The sequence below is a fragment of the Narcine bancroftii genome, chromosome 1, assembly GCF_036971445.1.
Source record: "Narcine bancroftii isolate sNarBan1 chromosome 1, sNarBan1.hap1, whole genome shotgun sequence".
NCBI lineage: Eukaryota > Metazoa > Chordata > Chondrichthyes > Torpediniformes > Narcinidae > Narcine > Narcine bancroftii.
The window spans coordinates 58835196-58858486 of record NC_091469.1 but is presented as its reverse complement, the minus strand read 5'-3'; the positions used below and the strand labels follow the sequence as shown (position 1 = coordinate 58858486).

The following is a 23291-nucleotide window of genomic DNA, read 5'->3' as shown; positions in this document are numbered from 1 at the left end:
TGAGAAATATATCAATTAAGCTGGAAAATGATCTTAAGAATGTTACTGAGACTGATGGGCTTGAATTGTAAAGAGAGGCAAGATAAGCTGGGACATTTCTCCCTGAAGTACAGGTGGCTAAGAGGGAACCTTCATAGTGATTTTTAAAATCATGAGGGAGATAGATAAGGTCATTGTATTTTTCCTAGGGGAGGAAAATCTAAAATTAGACGTCATAGATTCAAGGGGAAAGACATTTAGATGCAAAGAAAGATCAGAAAGCTTCAGAAGACCAAATGCATACAAGTAGGACTATCTCAGGTAGATAACTTGGTCAGTGTGAACAAGTTGGTGCAAAAAGCCTAAATGTATATTTTAAAACTGTATCCCTCACTGCTGCAGTCAGAGGCTTCCACCTGCTTCAAAAGGGCATCAATCAACAGTATCCAAGAAGAGCAAAGTGAGCTGCCTCAATGACTATCACATAAAAGCACTCACATCTACTTTAATGAAATGATTTGAGAAGTTAGTCATGGCCCGAATTAACACGTACCTAAGAAAAGACCAGTACTTTCTGCAATTTGACTACTGTTACAATCATTCCACAGCAAATGCAATCTCACTGGCTCTCCACTCAGCCCTGGATCGCCTAGATAACTGCAATATGCTCATCAGGCTGCTTTTCATTGACTACAGCTCAGTTTTCAACACCGTCATCCATTCAATACGGTCAGCAAGCTTCAAAACCTGGGCCCTGAATCACAGATGGCAATGAGGAAGCATACAGGAGTGAAATAGATCACCTTGTTGAGTGGTGTCACAACAATAACCTTGCACTCAACATTAGCAAAACTAAGGTATTGATTGTGGACTTCAAGAAGAGAAAATCAGGAGAACACAAGCCAGTCCTCATCGAGGAGTCAGCAGTGGAGAGGGTAAAGAACTTCAGTGTCATTGCCTCTGAACATGAATCCTGGGACCATCATCTCAATGCAATCATGAATAAGCCTTGCCATTGGCTATATTTAATTTGAGCACATTTGATATGTCACCAAAGATTCTTGCAAATTTCTACAAGTGCACCATGGAGACCATTCTGACTGGTTGCATCACTGGTACGGAGATGCCAATACACAGGACAGGAAAAGGTTACAGATGCTTGTAAACTCTGCATCTGTCATCATGGGCCATTAGCCTTAATTTCATTTTAACATCTTTAAGAAGCAGCATCTCAAGAAAGTGGCCTCTATCATTAAGGACCTTTACCACTCAGCCATGCCCTTTCTCACTGCTCCCATTAGGAAAGAGGTACGGGAGCCTGAAAATGCACACCCAAAATTACTAGAGTCTTCCCCTCCATCAGATTTCTGAATGAGTAATTAACTTGTAGACACTATCTCACTTTTTTTTCTTTTTTTTTTTGTTGCTTTAATTATTTATTTTAAAATATTTTACCAACTTCGATTATTCAAAATGGTCGGGACTATTTCGGATTAACGATTTTTTGGTGAACTGGTCATTTTTTTAAAAACAGCCCAGTGGCAACAGCAAATCACTTGTAACTGTTTAAATAACAACAAATGACAAAGTAAGGCTTTTTAAGCATTAAAATAAAGTTTAATTCTCACCAACAAAAAATGCTGGCCACCACCGACCATTGACACTTCCCCACCGAGGTCCCGCTCGTGCCGGGAGCCCGAAGGTCCCACTCCTGCCTGGGAGCTTGAGGTCCCTGCTGCCGCCTGGAGCCCAAGAGCCGCTGCTGCCACTGCCAAGAGACTGACGTCCTGGGTCAGTTTGGCTCCGAAAACAGTTTGGATAAATTAGTATTTCTGATTTGTTTTAGATATCCTCATTTATCCAAATTTTTTTAACTGACGATTTTGGAGAATCTGATTTTGGATAATTGGAGTTATACTGTATTTATGGAACTGTAATTTATAACAATTTTGCACCTGTAATGCTGTAAAACAGCAGATTTTGTGACACATGTTCATGATGATAAACTTGATTCTGATCCTGACTCAATGCCCGAATATGAAAGAACATGCTATCTGCTGAAGGAATTTATTAGGTTGAGCAGCATCTGTGGGGGAAGGGAAATGGTTAATATTTCAGGGCCAAGACTGGAGAGGGCACATAGCCAATATGAAAAGGAAAATAGAAGGGTGGACATGAGCCATTGGGTGATTGGTGGATAGAAGTGGGGAAAAAGATGATGGGCAGGTGGAGGAAGGGGAGGGGTGTGATTGCAAAACAAAAGCAGGTGGATGATAGGTGAATGCAAACCAGGAAAACAAAAACAAATGAACCCAAGATGGGGAGAGAAAATCAAAACATGAGAAAGCTGCTGTCGGGTGATGACCGGTACATGAAGGGTAGCAGAGCAGGAATGTGATTGGGTAGTTGATATCTCAACAACATCAACATTGGATTCTCCAATTTCAGGTAACCCAACCGCTTGGTTCCGTTCTCTGTGTTGCACCTCCTGTGGTTGCAGGGGACAAGTGTTTCGCCTTTTCTGATTGCAGAGGACAGTGCTGGGCAGGATCAGGGAGAGGGATTGACTTCCAGTCTGATGCTTTACAGCGGCTGTGCCACACTGTGATGCAGCCAGCCAGGATGCTCTCGATAGTGCTCCTGTAGAAAGGTGATAGAATGGTGGCCTTGACCACCTCAGTTCACAATCACTTCCTTTGTCTTGTCCACTTTTAAACTCATTGTCATTCTCGCACCATTTCACAAGATTTTCCACCTCTTCTCTGTATTGCGACTCCATGTTTTTACTGATGAGGTCAGTTACTGTTGTGTCATCTGCAAACATGATGACTCTGTTGGAGCTGGATCTGGCATTGGAGTCATAGGTCAACAGTGTGAATAGGAGTGGCTGAACACCCAGGTCTGAGGTGTGCCAGAGCTCAGCATGACTGTGCTCGATGTTCTGTTGCCATTCCATACAGATTGGGGGCTTTCCATTAGGAAGTCCAGAATCCAGATGCAAAGAAAGGGGTTGAGTCCCAGCAAGGACAGTTTCTGTACCAGCCTCTGGGGTATGATTGTATTAGACACCAAGATGAATTCACTGAACAGCAGCGAGGTGTATGTGGCATCGTTCTCCAGGTGGGTCAGGACGGAGTGGAGAGATCATGAGATTAACATTTTCATCCATAATGAATGGAAATGGGTCCACTCTCTCTGGGAGGTGTGCTTTGATTTGTTCCATCTCCAGATGCTCAAAGCTTTTCAAAATGGTGGAGGTCTGTGCCACTGGGGTGTAACCATTGTCAATCTCTTTGGTTCTCAGTTGATGGTTGTGATAGTACAGATCTATCACCAATGTACATAGTGTATATAGTTACTGTATCTAGACTGTGCTTACAGCGATTGGCTGAGAGCTAAGCCACACCTATTGTCTGGGCCTTAAAGGGTTGTGTCCCTAGCCAGGTCGGATCATTCCGGACTGGTCGGCCACCTGTGAATAGCTCCGGTCTTTTGCTAATAAAAGCCTTGGTTTGGATCAACAAGTCTTTGGTTCTTTCGACGAGCTCTACAATGGTAACTTCCTTAAAACCTGTGGGATTGATGGACTGCTGCAATAATGTGTTGAAGATCTCCATAAGGACCTCCGTCAGTGGGTCTGCACAGTCCTACAGTACCTGACTGGTATGTTGTCTGGTCCCGCTGCCTTGTGTGGGTACACCCTGGATAGGATTCTCCTCACCGTGGCTGGAGCTCTCCAAGGGGCCTGTTGTTCAGGAGAGATGCATTTTTCTTTGGCATCAGTATTTTGTTCTCCTTGAACCGTGCATAGATGATGTTCAGTCTGTTTGGAAGGGAGACATTGTCATTGACTCACAAGGTTGTCTTCTGATCTGTTATTGTTTTGATACCTTGCAACATGTTTGTTGTGTCGCTGATGTCACACAATGGACCCTCTGTGCATACGTATGCTTTGCCTTCTGTCAAGATGGCTTCTTTAAACACAAATCATGGCTGATCTTTTACCTATCACCATATTATTTGGCTGGATATCTGTCAGTCTGTTTAAAATAATATCAATAACTTGGCCTCTTTTGATGTACAGGTTGAAAATGTCAAAGAATTGTCACCCTATTTCAGTTCAATCCAAACATGCTATCCTTTCTTTTAAGACTTTAAGTCTTGTTTTACATTCCATATATTTTTACCTGGAGTGTGGTCACTTCCTTGAATATACTGTGGTGATACACCACTATCCTACTGCAGTGGGCAACCTGTGTACCTGCAGAAGAGCACTGGAGGACAAGGCAACACCTGCCCAGCTGTCAATCAGCTGACCTGAATGGACCAAGCCCCACCCGGTCAGCTGCCAATCATCCTCCAGGATATAAGCTAAATCCGGTCCCTCGAGGCCAGACTCAGAGTTTGCACAGCATTCTCACAGCCAGCTCTGTGGAAGTTTATGTTGAATAAAGCCTGTTGAACAGACTTTGCTTTCTGTTTGATAGTGCAACACACATACTATCCATGAAATGCTCAGCCTCACTGGTGTAAGTCTAGCTGCTGCTCCAGCTCCAAATCCTGGAGTTCAAGCTGGTATACCTGGAGATGCTTCCTCCATGTGTGGTTGTCAAGGTGATTGGATTTGTCCACATGGCACAAAACGTACATTCCACTCAGCTGGGTTGTTCTGCCATGCTTCATTTCTACAGAGAATATAAAATAGAAAATCCTCAGAAAAAACTCACCAACTATTTACCAATCAACCATTGCCTTCACACTGATTTGCTTCTCATGAACCTTTTCATCCTCAACCCGACCTCACTAAACTTCACGGACCGAGGACTGAGCACTTGAAAAACACTCCCAAGTTTATTGTGAGGCCAAGTTTTGGTGGGGGTGGGGGGAGGGGGAAACAGGAATTACGATGTCTACCCAACACCATAGATGGTTGATTAAGATCAACTTGACATTAATATTGTTCTACTCTAGGAATATTCAATGGTAACTCTCACCATTTTAAGGTGCTTCAGGCTTCCCTTCAACAATCACAAACTCCTTTGTTTTCCAGCTTTCTTCAATGGATCAGATCTACCACTGAAAACTATGAAGATTAGTTTGGACTCAGAGCATTAACAACTTCTTCCTGTCCTTTAAATTTCTTTTCCTAAATCAATGTTTTTTTTTTGGTAAGAAGTAGGAAGGCTTTTTCATTGATTTAGCTGGTAGAGCTTTGCCTTAAAACCTCCAGAACTTGGAATTAGTCTTGCCCTTGGGTGTTGTCTAGCTGGAGTTTGCACCCCTCTCTGTGGGCTTCTTCCTTATGCTCTGGTTTCCTTCCATTTTCCATATTAGTAACTTCGTTGGTTGCTGTAAGTTACCCTTAGTGTGGGTCGATGGCTGGAGAATCAGGGCAATTGGAGATAGAATGAGTTGTAGAAAAATAGGTGGAATTGATAGGATTGCTCTGAGCTGCCATGGACTCAATAGGCTGAATGGCCTCTTTCTGTGTCATGAGAAGTGTGTAACTATAAATGTACTCCCTGACCATACTACTGCTGATTGTACAGTCATTAGAAAATAAACTCAATGACCTCAGGCCACAGTTGCTTTATCAAAGACAGTGAGAACAAACCTTATTGAGACATGGCTAACAGAGAACACACTGGATGTAGCGAATGACCCAGACGGTTTCGCCATTTACAGATTGAAACTCAGATTCTGACAAAGAGAGAATTAATACCAGCTGGTGGACGGACTTTGGAATTATGTCAACCTCTTGCTCCACTGCCTTGGAGCAAATCTGAATTAAATCCAGATCTTTCTATCTACGCCGAGAGTTCTTATCAGTAATTTTCACTAGAGTTTATATTCCTCTCAATGGCAAACAGGCACTCATGGAGCTGCATGATGTGGTTTGCAAACAAAAAACAACCCATCCCAATGTATTACAAATCATGGTCGGTGAATTTAATCAGGCATATCTGTGAAGAAAATCTTGCTTAATTGTCATCACATCATCTGCTGAATTAGAGGATCCAGCTTTCTTGATCACTGCTAAGTGAAGATAAGGAATGCCAATTGTTCTTTCCCAAGACTGCATTTTGGTCGGATCACTTGGTGGTGCTCTTGCTACCTGCATACAGACAAAGCCTATAAGGTGAGGCTGCAGAGATCAGGACATTTACAGGATTGCCTCGAGTCAGTGGATTGGGTTATGTTCAAGAACTCAGCTGAGGATCTGAATTATTACACCAGGGATGCTACAGACAAGTATGTCCCTTCTAAATCATCTAGGGTTTTCCCCAACAGGAGCCCTGGATGAACAATAAAATCCAGGATCTGTTGAAAGCAAGATTAGAGGCATTTAAGTCTAAAGATCAAGAACACTACAAAAGGCATACGTATGACTTATGGAAAGTCATTGCCCAGGTGAAGTGGTGATTCGGACAAGAATTGAAACAGCAAAAGTACCCAACAGCCTGTGGTAGGGCCAAAATGACATAACCTGCTATAAAACCAAATCCAGTGCAATATAGGTCAGTAAAGCTTCACTGCCAGGTGAGCTTAATGCCATCTACTCCCAATTTGACCACAAGAACACTGCACACCCCAATGTCTCCTGGCAATCCCCTACTGTCAGTATCCAAAGTTGTGTGAGCTGCTACTGAAGAGTGGATTCAAGGAAAGCAACTGGTCAGGATGGAGTACACGGCTGAGTATTGAAAACCTGTGCCGACCAATTGGCCAATGTATTAACGGATGTCTTCAGCATCTTACTCTGATAGGGCGTGGTACCCACCTGTTTCAAACAGGGTTCAATTGTACCAGTGCCCAAGAGGAGTGTGGTAACCTGCATAAATTACTACTAAGCAGTGGCATTCACATCCACAGTGATGAAGTGTTTTGAGAGCTGGTGTTGAAGTATTATCAGCTTCTGCCTGAGTGGCAACATTGATCTGTTCTGCAGCAACAGGTCCTGTGCAGATGATATTTCACTAGCTCTACACAAAGCCTTGGAGCACCTGGACAGCAAAGATGCATACACTAGGATGCTCTTTATTGACTACAGTTCAGCTTTCAACACCATTATCTCCTCAAATCTGATCAGCAAAACTCAATCCACTGTGCAATTGAATCCTGGATTTCCACACCTCCAGAACCCAGTTAATGTAGATTAGAAAAAGCATCTCCCCCACAATCTCCATCAACACTGGGATGCCTACTTAGCCCCTAGCTCTTCTCACTTTACACCTATGACTGTGTGGCTTGGTATGTCAACAAAACCAAGTTTACTGACAAAACTACATTGGTAGGCTGTATAAAAAGGGGTGATAAATCAACATACAGGAGGGAGAATGAAAAATTTGCGGAAAGGTATATTAACAACAACCTCTCACAGTTGATTGTATACTGACTGAAAGGAAATCAAGAGGTATAATCATTGGGGGATCAGAGGAGGAGAGGGCGAGCAATTTTCAATTCCTAGAGGTCACTATCTCAGAGGACCTGTTCTGGATCCATCATCCGTCAGTGCCTCTAGCTCCTCAGAAGTTTGCGGATATTCAGTATGTCATCAGAAAGCTTGACCAACCTCTACTGTTGTGCAGTGGAAAGAGTGCTGACCAGCTGCATCACATCTTGGTGTGGGGGTACCAATACCTCTGAGTGAAAAATCCTGCGAAATGTCGTGGACAGCTCAGTACATCACAGGCAAAACTCTCTCTCCACTATAAAGAACATCAGCATACAGCATTACCAATGGAGAGCAGCAGCAATTATGAAGGAACTACACCATCCGGGACATGCTCTGTTCAAAATAAATCACTGAAAATACTGCTGCCATCAGGAAAGTTGTACAGGTGCCACAGGACTTACACCTCAAGGTTCAGGAATTGTTGCTACCCCTCAACCATCAGACACCTGAGCAACTGACTCATTCAGAGACTCATTTAAGGACTCGTACTTTGCTCATTATGTATACTTCTCTACTTGCACAGTCGGGTTGTTTACAGTTCATTTCTTTGAATACAGTTAACAATTGTCAGTAATTAGAAATTCTGCCTGGCCCACAGTAAAAAGGATCTCAGGGCCGTATGCGATGTCATGTATGTACTCTGACAATGAATTTGAACATTGAGCTTTGAAATTTCTATACAGGTTGTAAACTTGGTTTGTTTACAGTCACCCAAGATACTTTGTTTAATTTTAAGCAGCTTATTGAATTTTGAATTGTACTTATTTGTCACCTTCTATGTTAACCCTCTGACTTTGACTTGTTCCCATTCAGCCTCCATTTTACAACCCTGTGGTCCCAGTGGACTTTGAAGAGTTCCTGATGTCACAGTTCAGCATTGCAGATTCTGATCTTCAGCAAGACCTGGGTGACTTTCCTCTTGATGACCTCGAGATTACCTTTGTTCCAAGAGAGTGTAGGACCATTCAGCCTTCCGTTCCAGAAGATGGGTATCACATCTCTATTTGGATTTTGACCTAGTTTTATAATAAATCATATAGAAACTGTATATAAATCAAAGGCTGGAAGAAATACAGAGGAGATGTACTGTAATGCTATTTGGGCTGAGGAACTTCATTTCTCTGGAGGGATTAGGGGAAAAAAAATTGGGTTTTTCCCCTTGGAGCAGAGGTGGTAAATGAGTAATTTAATAAAGCCATTTAAAATGAGTTTTTGTGGAGCAAGGAAAATCTCTTCCCATGGGCACAATAAATTGTAATCTGAGAAGAAAGCTTTAAAATAATTGGATAGAGACGTAACTGAAATGGGGAAAATATATTTTCAGTGATTTACTTTGATTTGCATTGGAAAAGATGGTGAAAGCAAATATGTGAATAATTTTTGTGAGACAAATATATTCCTGTTGAATGTTTGCAGCACCATGGGAAAGTAAATGGAGAAGGACTGACTGAGTAGTATAGTGAGAGAGCCACAAATGACCTGACAGAATCATAATCACAGGAAGGGGTTATTACTGTGACTTGTTTTAATTTTATATTAAAGTGATGTTGTTAAAATAAGATGCAAAAGGACAAATGCAATTTTCAATGCATTAACTGATTCTTCAAGAGGGTGAAATGGTATGGAGCATTTTATTCATCCTTGGCTCTTCTATCAAAATAGTCGCAATAACATAGAACCATAGAACATTATAGCTCAGAAATAGCCCTTCTTGTCTGTGCTGAACTATTATTCTGCCGAATCCCACTGATCTGCTCCCAGTCCATAGTCCTCCATACCCTTCCTGACTATATTCCTGTCCAAATTCTTCTTAAATGTTAAAATTGAGCCTGCATTCACCACTTCATCTGGCAGCACGTGTGAAAAATTGTCTCCTTATGTTCCCCCTAAACTTTTCCCCTTTTACTCTTAACCCATTTCTTCTGGTTTGTATCTCACCTACTCTCAGTGGAAAAAGCCTAACTACATTTACTCTGTCTTTCCCCCTCATAACTTTAAATAGTTCATTCTTCCATCATTCTTCTATGATCCAGGGAATAAAGTCTTAACATGTTTAACCTTTCACTATAACTCAGTTCCTAAAGGCCGGGCAACATCCCAGTAAACTTCTGTGCACTCTTTCAATCTTATTGATATCTTTTCTGTAGCTAGATGACAAAACTGCACACAATACTCCAAATATGGCCTCACCAATGTCTTCTACAATTTTACCATAACATCCAAACTTTTATGATCAATACTTTGATTTATGAAGGCCAATATGTGAAAAGCACTCTTCACAACCTGTGATGCCATTTTTTTTGGGAATTATATATCTGTATTTCCAGATCCCTCTGTTCTACCACTCTCCTCAGTGCCCTACCATTTACCATGTATGATCTTTCTTGGTTTGTCCTTCCAAAATATAACACCTTGCACTTGTCTCAATTAAATTCCATCTGATATTTTTTATCCCATTTTTAGATCTGGTCTAGATCTCTCTGCATACTTTGAAAGCCTTCCTTACTGTCCTCAATGTCTCCAACCTTAGTGTCATCTTCAAACTTGTTGATCTAATTTACCAAATTATCATCCAGATCATTGATATAGATGATAAACAACAATGGTCCCAGCACCGATCTCTGAGGCACACCACTAGTCATGGGCCTCTGGTCTGAGAAATATTCATCCACTACCACTCTCTGGTTTCTCCTGTGTAGACAATATCGAACCCATGTTAGATATCATGAAAGGCCTTACTGATATCAATGTAGATAACATCCACAGCCTTTCTTTCAACAACTTTCCTGGTAACCTCTATGAAAAACTCCATAGGATTAGTTAAATATGACCTGCCACACACAAAACCATGTTAACTACCACTAATCAATCCCTTGTTGTCCAAGTACTTTTATATCCGATCTTTTAGAACACTTTCAAGTAATTTACGTACTACTGATGTTTGACTCACCAGCCTAGAATTTCCAGTGTTAATGTTGATGCTTTATTAAAACAATGGAACAACAAGACTACCCTCCCATCCTCCGGCATGACACCCATGGCTAAAGACATTTTAAATATTTCTGCCAGAGCCTATGCAATATCTACACTAGCCTCCCTCAAGGTCCGAGGGTATATCTTGTCAGACTCTGGGGCTTTATCTACCCTTATTTGCTTTAAGGCAGCTTGAACTTTCTCCTCTTTAATCAGTTTAGGTTCCATGATCTCACTGTTTATTTTCCTTGCTTCTCTAGACTCTGAGTAAATATTGATGCAAAATAAAAACATTTAAGGCCTCCTCTATCTCTTCTGACATAGCTGTCTATTCTGATCTTTAAAGGAATAAATTTTGTTCCTCACTCTCCATTTTCTCTTAATATACCTGTAGAAACCCTCAGGATTTTCCTTCACATGGCCTGCCAAAGCAACCTCATGTCTTCTTTTATCCTTCTTGATTTATTTCTTGTATTTTTCTTGCATTTTTTTATGCACCTCAAGTACCTCATTTACTCCATGTTGCCTATACCTGCTATACACCTCTCTCTTTTTCTGAACCAGATCCCCAATGTCCCTGGAAAACCAAGGCTCCCTATGACTGTTAACTCCCTTTCATCCTGACATTTTATCTTTGAAGGTCTTCCAATTACCTAGCACAACCTTGCCAAAAAAAAACAACTTATCCCAATCCATGCATTCTAGATCCTTTCTCATTTTCTCAAAATGTAGAATCTCAACCTGAGTCCCAAACCTATCCTTCTCCACAATTAACTTGAAATTAATAACATTATGATCACTGGACCCAAAATGTTCCCTTCACATAGTTTTGTCAACTGTCCTGTCTCGTCCCCTAAGAGGAGATCCAGTACTCCACTCTCTCTAGTTGGTACATCTGTATATTGAATTAGAAAACTTTCCTGAACACATTTGACAAACTGAGCTCTTTTACAGTGAGTCCCAGCCAACATTTGGAAAGTTAAATTAAAATCTAGTATCACTTCTCCCTTTCATTCCCCCCATTCTATTGTGTCAGTAACAATGGAAGCCAGGAACATTGAGCTGCCAGTCTTGCCCCTGCTGCAATTAATTTTCACTAATGGCCACACGTGATAATTCCACATGCCAATCTACAGTCTAAGCTTATCTGCCTTGCATTCAAATAGATACACACCTAAGAAAATTTCCACCTTGTATTACCCTTGGACTTCTGACATTGCATGCAATCTTCAGCATCTTTTTCTTCCTCCACACCTCTATCTGCTCTGGCACTCTGGTTCCCCTCCCCCTGCAAATCTAGTTTAAACCCCCCAGAACAGCACAAGCAAACCTTCTCGCAAGGATATTAGTCCCTCTCCATTTCTGATGCAAAGCATCCCACTGGAACAGGTCTCACCTTCCCTGGAAGAAAGCCCATTTATCCAAAATATGAAGCCCCCTGTCCTGCATCATCTCTTTAGCCACATGTTAACTGCCTTATCATCCTATTTCTAACATCACCAGCACATGGCATGCGTAGTGATCACAATCCTAGATGTCCTGTCCTTCAATTCAGTCCCTAACTCCCTGAACTCTCTTTACAGGACTTCATCATCCTTCCGACCCATGTCATTGATCCCGTACATGAACTACGACATCTGGCTGCTCACCCTCCCTCCTGTGAACTTGATCTGCAAAATCTCAGATCCTGGCACCAGGAAGGCAACATACCAACTGGGATTCTTGATCCCTTCCACAAAGCCTCTTATCTGTCCTCCTAACAATGGAAACCCCTGTCACTTCAGCTTGCCTCTCCTTCTCTCTTCCCTTGGACGCAAGACTAGCATCTGTGCCAGAGACCTGATTGCAGTGTCTTGTCCCTGGTAGGTCATTTCCCCAAACTGTATCCAAATTGGTATACTTGTCATCAAAGGGAACGACCACTGGGGTTCCCTGCACTGCCTCGCTGTTACCTTTTCTCTCTCCTGACTGTCACCCAGCTACCCTCCCCCTGCCTCCTTGGTGTGATAGTATCCCTGTAACTCTTGTCTGTCACCTTCTCAGTCTCCCGAATGATCAGAGTTCATCCAACTCCAGTTCCAATTCCCCAGCTCAGTGTGTAAGAAGCTGCAGCTGAATATGCTTCTCACAGATGAAGTCTCTTGACCCAAAGCCTTACCCGTCTAACTCAGACCACTCCCTCGATGGCTGCTCCCTCCATGACTGCTCTGCAGTATGATTCCTTAATTTTCTATCTTTGCTTCTGCTGCCTGAATCACCTGACCTTTATTGATGAATCTGTCCTTTTTAAATATTTGCTACCGCATCTAATTGATAATGTGCTTTGTTCAAAGAAGAAAATAGCACTTTAGTAACAAAAGTACATTTTACAGTTTTGGTAAAAAAAAATTATTTTATTTTACCAAAAATAATACACTTTTGGTAACATGAAATGCTATGGAATAGAAAGTCATGAAATATTTACAGATATATAAATTTTTATAAAATCTTGGCCATAAAATGTTTCCATGTTTCTACTTGATTGCGGTCACAGCAAGAGAAATGTGGGAAAAAATAGTTTCAGATTTGCCATTGAAAAGCAAGATTGGGGCATGGGCATACGAGGGACTTAGACAGATGTGTTTTAGTTGATCTCTTGGTGAAGAGTACTAAATGGACAGTTAAAACTTGGCAGGTGATATTTATTTCATAAAAAATGGATAAAACCAGCACAAAGAAGCCAAGGAAGCTGAGAACAAAGACTGAAGAAGCTCCTATTCAAAAGGGACATCGGGTGAAAGGGAGTGGTGAAAAAATAGTGATAGGACCAGCAGAACCAGGTAAAACTGGGGAGTCGGGTCAAGAATTGAGGATCACCCTGGAAAAAATTGAGAATTTGAGTAACCAATTCATGTGTTGAAACAGCAATGAGAGATATGATGAAAAACTGACCAAAATAAAATAGATTGTTGAAGAACTGATTGAGAGAATGGGTAAAGCTGAAGTTGAATTGACAAAAACACGTGAAAAACTCGAAGCTTTGGGAAAAAAAAGCCAAAGAATGGGAGTCGGATAAACAAGGAATGCTTGACAAAATTGACCATGTGGAGAACTTTAGATGATGAAATAATATTCAAATTATTGGACTAAAGGAAGAAATCAAGGGAAGAGACCTGGCGAACGTTTCTTCAAGTGTTTGGAGAAGACAAATTTGAGAAAAACTGCATATTGAGAGAGCTCACGGGTTCTTCTTCCTCGAGAGATTCCACAGCTTTTTTCACAGGCTTTCAGGGCAGGGACTTGGTGTGTTTCTCTTAAAGGGCAAAGATCACTATTATTTAAAGAGTCAAAGAGATTTTACTGTAAAAAATATTGTTTTAAAGATGAATATGGATAGACCATTAAAATTTATTAGTTTTAATGTTAATGGAATTATAAGAATGGTGAAGAGAAAATGGTTTGTGGCATATCTAAAAAAAATAAAGGCAGATATAGACTTTTCAGAAGAAACACATCTTACCAAATTGGAACATGCAAAATTAAAAAGAGGATGGGTGAGGCAAGTAATATCTTCTTCATTTGGATCAAAAGTAAGAGGTGTAGTAATTTTAATTAATAAAAATATACCAATAATAATAGAAGCGACTTTCACTGATTGAGCAGGAAGATTTGTAATGGCACACTGCAAAAATTATGCAGAATCATGGACATTTATGAATATGTACATCCCAAATTGTGATAATGATATCTTTATGAAGGATATCTTTTTAAAAACCACAGTGGGAAAACAAAATATATTGATTGGAGGAGATTTTGTTACAAACTAACATCCCTTTTTAAATTTTGTTTGGGACTAAAGGGACTTGGTTAGCACTAACACAAGAACAGCAAAGGAAAATTCACCAGACAATGGTAAATTCAAAATATTAGTTTTTATTAAACTATTAATAACATAAGATTTATTACTTACCTCCAACTTACTTAACTCTAAATTTAACGTCATTCTGTGCAAATGTAGTGTGTGTGTGTGTGTGTGTGTGTGTGTGTGTGTGTGTGTGTGTGTGTGTGTGTGTAATTAAGTCCAACTCTGAAAAGACGATCTTTAAAAGTTCAGCATCATTTTAGTCTTGCTTGAAGGTCTTAAATTCTTAGTTCAGAAATCATTATAAAGCACTTTTAAACATCATATCTTCAGGCTTCTTTACTCACAAATTTGCTTTCCACATGAAGAATCTGTCCTCTTCTCCAAGAGACAGAAAATGTGGCTATTTTCTTCCATAGTGAATTCACAAACCCAGACAAGGGTTAAATGAAGTGACTACTTTCTTCCACGATGAATTCACAAACCCATTCAAGGGTTAAACAAATCTGGTTATCTTCTTCCATGATGAAGTCACAAACCAGACAAGGGTTAAATGAAGTGGCCATATAAAAACAGACCCTGTAGAAATCTGTCCTCTTTTCCAAGGAGACAGCGAAGTAGACTTCCTTATTTGAAAAGGCACTGATTCGGTGTTCCCCTTTTCCCAGGAGTAACACACACAACAGCACTAATTCTGGTTACTGTAACTCAACCCTATCTTTCACAAGTGTTTTGACTTCTCCAAAACATGTGACAGTTACTGGATTTTAAACAGTTGCCAACCTCCATTTCTTGTAAACCATGTGTCTTCATACTTCTGTCCTGAAGACAACACAACTCCAAAAGATTCCCTCACTTCTGTTTCAAAGGCTTAAGTATATCACTCACTTGGCTCTGAGTTTCATTTCTCTTGTTCAAGAGGCCTTCTGGTTTAGTTTAAAAACTGATGGCTTCCTCAGCAGTTCTTATTGAGTAATCAAGACCCACTTCAAATCCATTAGCTCTGACCTTCCCAGACATGGCAACTCTGAGAATGAACTCACTACTCTGAAAACAATGGTTCTCTATAAATGTTCTGTAACCTATGTGTGACCCTGTACCAGCCCACAACTAATTAAGAATACAGATACAATATTTTAATTCTATAATTTACTTTACTAAGTCATTTTTATATATGAGAAATATAGTTTTAACATTAAACTAAAAATTAACACAAATCCATTACAATTTCAATTTTTGTTTAGCTCCAATATTGGACAAATCAGCAAGAACAGTAACAAGGGCAAAAGCTGCAAAAACAGCATTGTCATTTATGAAGGATTTAAATTTAGTTGATATATGGAGGCGGTTCAACCCCTTAGAAAGAGATGACTCACTCTATTCAAGGGTACATGATTCACATACAAGAATTGATTTATTTTTAATGTCTGCCCAGCGAAAAAGTGGTAAAAATGGAGCACTTGCAAGACTTTTATCAGACCACTCGCCATTAATGTTAGTCATTATGATAATGGAAAAGCAAGAAAGTATGTATAGATGGTGCCTCAATGCTACATTATTAAAGAGGAAGGATTTTTGTGAATTTATTGAGAGACAAATAATTTGTGAAAACAATCTTCCTTCCACTGACAATAGTTTTCTAATATGGGATATGTTTAAAGCTTATCAGAGGGGATAAATTATCTCTTATATGAAAAATCTTAGTCTTAGAAGGTCTAAAGTAGGATATTACAAAATTGTAAAAGGAATATCACATATCAGGAACACAAGTTACAATATAATACACTACAAACATATAGAATGGAAATAAATTAGATTATAAAAACTAAATAAAAATATTATCTAGGAGAACGGGCGCATAAAGTGTCATCTTGTTACATTAAAGCAGAGGAGTCATGCAGAATCATAAATGCAATAGAAACTGAAACAGATTAGATAATTTATTTAAAACAAAACAATAGTATGTTTAGGCAATACTGCTTGAAAATATATAAATCAGAATTAGTCAGACATGAAAACAAGATGGAAGAATTTTTAACAAATGTTGAACTTCTTAAACTAGAAGAAAGAGAAAAAGATGGTTTAGATGCTCATTTTACAAGGGAAGAAATAGAGAAGGCTTTGGGTACTTTGCAAGCTAATAAGTCCCCAGGGGAAGATGAGTTCCCTCTTGAGTTCTAGAGACAATTTAAAGATTTGTATATTTATAGAAAAAAAATAAAATATTCAAAAAAAAAGAAAAGCAGGATCAACTCTCAGTGATGAGATGTCAGGATAGGTGATATGGTGGAAAGTGACAGCAGTAATTTAAATACTGCACTATTTCCAACCCTAACCCAATACAACGAGTTTCCTGGATGAAAAAAGGATGTGATCTTGTATTGATTGAAGCTTGCAATGCATTCAAAATAAAAATCAAACTAGAATAGATTAGGGTGGCACAGTGAACGTAGCATTTGCAGTGCCAGCAATTGGAACCGGTGTTCAAATCCCGTGCTGTCTTTAAGGAGATGTTACATTCTCCCCATGCCTATGTAGGTTTCCTCCGGGTGCTCTAGTTTCCTCCCTCCGTTCAAAGTGTACCAGGGGTGAAGGTCAGTTGGGTGTAATTGGGTGGCATGGGATTGTGTGCCGAAAGGGCCTGTTACCGTACTGTATATCTAATTTTTTTTTAAATTAAATTAAAAGAAATTGCTGATCACCCTGTCATCAGATATTAAATAAAGTATTGTGGATTTTTTTAGCAGTTTAAGAGCAATGTTATGTTACTGCTTATGAAAGGTTACTTTATAATTTGAGCTGGTGTTACTCTTAAACAAGGTATTGGGAAACTTCCTCCACTGTTGAGCTAAATTTTTATTTACCAGGTGAACTCTGTAAGAGTATTATTCTCCCTTGTTACTGCATTACATTTCAAACCCACTGAAGGCTGCAATAAAACAAATTTGCATCATCTTATTCAGAGAAAACAGAACTACGCTAGGCTGACAGCAATTCTGATAAGTACCAGAAATCTTTCTTCCTTTAAGTATGAGATGACACATTTGGATTGGAGTATTTTGGGTGCAATTCATGCATCTTTTTTGAATATGAGGAACTACTTGCCAGTCCTTATTGTCAGGGAGATTGCTTGATAGAACTAACAATATCTCAATTTATTTCCAGGGTTGATTTAGATCCACATGTGCGCGACTGTGTCCAGACCTACACCCAAGATTGGCTTATTGTCAACAGAAGGTAATTTGACTACAGGAGAATGAGGCAAACTTCTTTAATTGGAAGGCTTAACCAGTTTAGCACATTCACAACTCATGGATTTATTTTACAGCGGTCCTGAGACATTACTTTGAGTTATGAAATTGTATTATTTTGTGAATCAGACTGCACTACACATGGATGTAACTGTCTGAAATGTTTCAGTACATTTATTTTACATTTCAGATTATCAACCTATACAATTTTTCCACTTTATATACAAAGTGTAGGAACAAATAAAAAGGAGTAATAAGATCAGCCTGCTGGGACACACCGATACTTAAAGATCTGAAACTACCACAAGGATAGAAGAATTATTTGTACCTTGGGATAAATGCTTACCTAGAACTTCCACAGATGAAATCACCAATGTTCATGGTGATTTGAGGAGGCATTAGTGGGAACAAATCTAAATCATTAACCGACAACAGATATCAATGGATTCGTTGGCAATGAAGTGAGGGGACAGTTTTGGCCCCTTGTCTGTTAGGTTTATGAATTGATCTGAACTGCATTGTTCCAAATCGCAGGGGATGGGAATACCTCAGGTGTGCAATACTTCAGGTCAGTAAGGATAAGGATCCTTTTAAACCACTGAAAAAATTGTGCAGTGCAGGGAATTGGACCATTAAATAAATTTAGATTTCTATCCAGACTCAAGTAGAACTTGGACCAGAGGAAGCTGTTCCTGCAAAGGTCCACTGATGATCCTCGTTCTATTTTTCAAATAAGTTGCATGAGCACGAGGGCAGTTTTTCATACTGAGATCCCACTGTGCTGTTAACTGGTTATCCTAAACATTATTTTGTAATTTAGGGGGATTGTTTTCATCAAGCCAGAAATTATACAGCCTGGAATGAGGTCCTTCATCCCAACTCAGATGCCTATTTGAGCTAGTCCCATTGAAAGACGATGAATCCTGTAATAATGTTCATTTAATATCTGTTTTCAGAAACCAAGGATACTCTGATGCCTTTGGCTCAAGCATTCTTGGATCAAGGCGCAATCTGTCCAAGACACTTTCAAAGCAGATATTTGAATCTGAAGAAAATGGTGATTCATCGAGCCAAGAATTTCCGGTATCTCTTCTTCAAATTCACAAGTTAAAAAATTAAATGCTGATCATTTGAAATTAAAGCATACAATTCTAGAAACATGGTGATCAGTAGATTAAGTGGTATCTATGGAAACAAAAACAAAGTTAAACTTTAAAATCCTTTGTCAGAATGGGGAATGAGAGATAACACCTTAAATTTAAGTTGCTGAGAGAATAGGGAGGAACCAATCAGACAGAGGGAATATCTCGAGCAGTGCAATGACAGGATTGGTATGGGTATAAGCTGAAGGAACCTAGGTGCTGGTCTAATAAGGGCTGATGCAGACTGATGATATCAACAAATAAAGTTAAAAGCTGTGAGATAAGGGAAGTCAGAGGGCACAGGCAAAGGAATGCAAAAGCTGCAAAGTAAAAAATTGTTGGCAATGCCAAGCAGATCAGGAGAGATAAAATATCAGTCAAAATTACACATGGGTGAAAAAGCAGGAATGGTTGGTTCTGATACCAACAAAGAAAACTTAAAAGATGTTGAATTCGGTATTCAGTTTGAAAGGATAAAATGTGTTCAAAGTGAAGATTAAATCCAGTTCCCCATTAATCTAACAACTAATTGTCTTCAGCAATGACTTGTCTCCATGGCGATGCTGACCTCACCCAATCAGGGATATTCCCTTTGTCCTTTCCATCAATCTCCAACTCTCGGCATTTTCTGTTTTAATTTTGTTTTTACTGTTTTTTTTTCTCTCTCAGAAAATTGGAAATAATTCACAGTCGCTGGGTATTTTAAATATTTGGGTTTTTTTCAGCTTTTATAAATTTGGGGATTAAAACAAACAGCCTGATTAATGACCTGTGATCCCTAGTGACAGATGCTTAATATTTGTATGGCCTCCATCGGTCGTGGTCGACCAGGGTACTCTGCCTCTGATAGTAGCTGGAGTGGCCTCCCCAGGGTGCAAGCCAGGGCAGAGTTGAGGTCCTTCTGTTGCCCATGCAGTAGGACCCCCCTCTCCAGGCTAGTGACAGGTTCAAAGGAATGACAAAAGTCAAAACAGTTTCATACCAGCAGCATTGCAGGAGTTTCTGTGCCGGAGCTGGGTGCAGCAATCAGCTGCCTTCGGGGTTTACTCCCAATGCCTTACCCATGAGTGGGTTTAGCCATAAGGCAGTGAAGATTTGAAATTATTTCCCCTTCTAGGTGAATTAACCATCCATGGTTAATGAGTCTCATCTGCCCAGAGCAATTGGTTTCAAGGCACCAGTGGCCTCTTCTCCTTTCTGTGAGAACAGCTCCGCTGGGCATAAGAACTATGCCACATTTGAATGCCAGGAGATGGGAGTTAGTTGTTAATGGCTGTTTGAGTTGCGCACCTTGAAGCACATTTTTGTAGCAGTGGGAGCTTGTCCCTACTACCACCCTCCGCCTATGACAACCGTTAGAGCCTAATATTAATTTTACATTAATAAAGCTGATGCTAAAATCTGAGGGATTATGGGAGGAAATGACAAGTGAAGGAATAAAGTGTGAATTAGAACTATTTTGCATGTGGTTCTCTAAATCTATAATATCTCTTCTTCTGTCCATGTTTCAATTTCATATTTTTTTTGCACTCTGTCAGAACTGATTTGCTTTTGCAATTCTCAAAATGATGATGAATGAGCACTTATCTATTCAAGCTGGATTCATATTGCTGGTGTCTCTTCAGACTAAATATACACCAAATAATTATTCTTGAATGTACAATTCTGTAGTTCCCTTTTCATTGCACTTGATCTTCTCTATTTGGAATCTGATTAGTACATCTCTGCTCAAACCTTTCAGTCTTGTATCCCAATATCAGTCTGTCTAAGGGATGGCACATAGAACATAATTACAGCACAGAACAGGCCACTCGGCCCACGATGTTGTGCTGATCTATATAAATCTAATCCTTCCTGACCTCATGCCCATAACCCTCAAATTTTCTTACATCCATGTGCCTTCACAGAATCTTTTAAATGTTCCTATTCTACCAGCCCCCACCACAACTCCTGCCAATGCATTCCAGGCACCTATCACTTTCTACAATTAAAAAAAAGTACCTTTGATATCTCCCTTTATCTTTCCTCCAGTCACCTTAAATGGATTTTCTCTGATATTGGCTCTTGTCATCAGGGGGGAAAGGTGTTGGCTGTCCACCCAATTGATGCTCCTCATAGCTTATACACCTTTATTAAGTTATCTCTCATCCTTTGTCACTCCAAATTAAAAGCCCTAGCTCTGTCAACCTTGCTTCATAAGAAATGTTATCCAATCCTTGCAATCTTCTCTGGATTCTATCTGAAGGATCTACATCCTTTCTATAATGTAACTACAAGAACTGAATGCAATACTCCAAGTGTGGTCTTACCAGAGTATTATAGAGCTGCAATGTTACCTGAGGGGTCTTGAACTCAACCCTCTGATTAATGAAGGCCAGCTCACCATATGCCTTCTTAACCACCAATCAACTTGTGTGGCAACTGTGAAGGAACCATGGACTTGGACCACAAGATCCCTTTGTTCCTCCACAGGAATCCTGCCATTAACTGTCCCTTTGTTTGACCTTCCAAAGTGCATCACTTCATATTTATCTGGATGGAATTCCATCTGCCACTTCTCCATGCAACACTGTGTCTTGTTTATATTCTCATGTAACCTATGACAAGCTTCTACACTATCCGCAACATTTTCAACTCATCTGCATACTTACTGATGCTTCTCACAACTTCATGGTGAACCTAAATGTTTTTTGGTGTTGACCTAGAATAAGCCTGAGCTGATTTTGCAAATATGGTCACATGCAGCATGTGACCAACCTTATAAATCAGTGGTGTCTTTTATTACAGGATGATTCAAGGCATCATCCAATTCTGTGTGGAGTACCTCAAACAGCAACTTTGACATCATGTGACTTTGACCTTCGAAGCCTACAGCCAGATGCCCGTTTGGAAAGTGTACTTCGGCCCATCACTCCAGAGGAGCTTGATCGACAAAATGAAGATACGAGGAGAGCCAATAGACAGGCAGAACTGTTTGCCCTCTGTCCACCAATAGATGAGGTTATAATTGTTTTAAAGAAAAATGAGAAATAATGTATTTGTTTTATCTGAATGGATTGCTTCTTTACAACAAAGCACAAAAAAGATTAAAATGCCAATAAAAAAATATTATAATTCTCCTTCAAGAAAATAATCAAGAAGCATCTCAACATGGGATACATTTGGAATAATCACTAAGTAATGCCTTTTCAATTAAGTTGAAGCCTGGTTGTATTAGAATAAATGGTCTTTCATCTCAAAACATAAAACTGTTTTGCTTCTGTTGCTAGGAGGATGCTGTTGAAATTCGTCCAGCTCCTGATTGTCCAAAAGAACATATGGGCCACAGAATTCATATAAAGTGCCAAATCTTAAGGTAATTTTCACATTTCAACTCATCTGCCTTATATTTATCTGATGTATTGTAACATGATATGCAAAATAACATTGTAATTCCATTATTTAGAAGGAATTTCTTTCAGGCATACATCATAGTAACAGGCCATTTCAGCCCATGGGTCCGAGCTGCCCAATTTACACCCAATTAACTTACACCTCCGACACATTTCAAACAGTGGGAGGAAACCAGAGCCCCTGGGAAAATCCCACACAGACATGGGGAGAATGAACAAACTCCATACAGACAGCGCAGGATTAGAACCCCCGTCCCAATAGCTAGTGCTCTAAAGCCATTATGCTAACCGTTACACCAACTGTGCCGCACTTTAAAAAAAAAATCTTCATTGCTTAAAAATATAATTATATTACCAGTAAATCATTTAGTAAATTAAGGTGATTCAGTGGATTTAAAATCATATGATTGCCAAACCCTTCTCTTGTTAATTATCACAAACATCCAAGTCCTGGAGAAGACTGGAAGTACGGACCTCCACTCAATCATTTGTGCTCGCTGCCTGTGGTGGGCTGGCCACGTTGTCTGTATGGAGGATGGCCAATTGCCCAAAGATGTCCTCTACGGTGGGCTACCAGATGGTTCCCGCCCTGTTGGCCACCCACATCTTCGCTATATAGACGTAATCAAGCGCAATCTCCAGTCATTCCATGTCAACCATACTGACTGGGAGGGCCTCGCAAAAAAATCACACTGCATGGTGTTCCACAATTCGCAGTGGCACGTCACAATGAGCCAACAACTACAAAACCTCTGTGAGGGCAGAAGAGATACAAGGCACCATATTCATCTTCGCTCGCGAAGGGATGGGCCATGATGATAATAATATTAATATTATTCCATTGTAGTTTTAATAATAATAATTACTGAGATTTAAATTTGCCCATGAAGATACTTCCCTTTCACGTTTTCTGTGATATTCAATTATATGTATTTGTCCTTTACATTTTATGATTAATAGTTGCCTTTTTTCTTGTTGTTCAAGCAAAATTGATGGATGTTGAATTTTTTTTATTTTAAAACTCATGGGGGGTGTTATTTTGTGACATGACTTGTTGCAGTCTGAGTTTGTCTTAACAGGTCAAAGTAATGCTTTTTAAAGTGAGTAGCATTGAAACTCTTGAATTTGTTCCAAATTGAGTCAAAATTCTTCATGTATGTTCTTATCCATTCCTTGACAGGTTTGAAATTGAAATAGAGCCGTTGTTTGCCAGTTTAGCCTTGTATGACTTAAAGGAGAAAAAAAAGGTAATTATCA

At 39.7% G+C, this 23291-nt stretch overlaps 2 protein-coding genes across 6 annotated transcripts in view; one reads left to right on the top strand and one right to left on the bottom strand.

Annotated features, from left to right (window-relative positions):
* Nucleotides 1–23291, top strand: part of dock8 (dedicator of cytokinesis 8) — a 259931-nt gene that overhangs the window by 99860 nt on the left and 136780 nt on the right. For all 5 annotated transcript variants that reach the window (XM_069927656.1, XM_069927641.1, XM_069927639.1 and 2 more), the window contains 6 exons: nt 8249–8424; nt 17415–17486; nt 18457–18583; nt 21430–21642; nt 21912–21997; nt 23215–23281. In XM_069927656.1, coding sequence (XP_069783757.1) covers nt 8249–8424; nt 17415–17486; nt 18457–18583; nt 21430–21642; nt 21912–21997; nt 23215–23281 — 741 coding nt within the window. The remainder of the gene's footprint in view (nt 1–8248; nt 8425–17414; nt 17487–18456; nt 18584–21429; nt 21643–21911; nt 21998–23214; nt 23282–23291) is intronic.
* Nucleotides 1441–4643, bottom strand: LOC138736884 (uncharacterized). The gene is made up of 2 exons (XM_069887071.1): nt 4561–4643; nt 1441–3802 (listed from the first exon to the last, which is right to left on the bottom strand). Exon 2 carries the CDS (start codon nt 2933–2935, stop codon nt 2030–2032), a length of 906 nt encoding a protein of 301 aa, XP_069743172.1. The 5' UTR covers nt 2936–3802; nt 4561–4643; the 3' UTR covers nt 1441–2029.

Bases quoted from the DNA above. Each gene is read 5' to 3' on its own strand.
- LOC138736884 (XM_069887071.1), bottom strand. From the start codon at position 2,935: ATGGAATGGCAACAGAACATCGAGCACAGTCATGCTGAGCTCTGGCAC.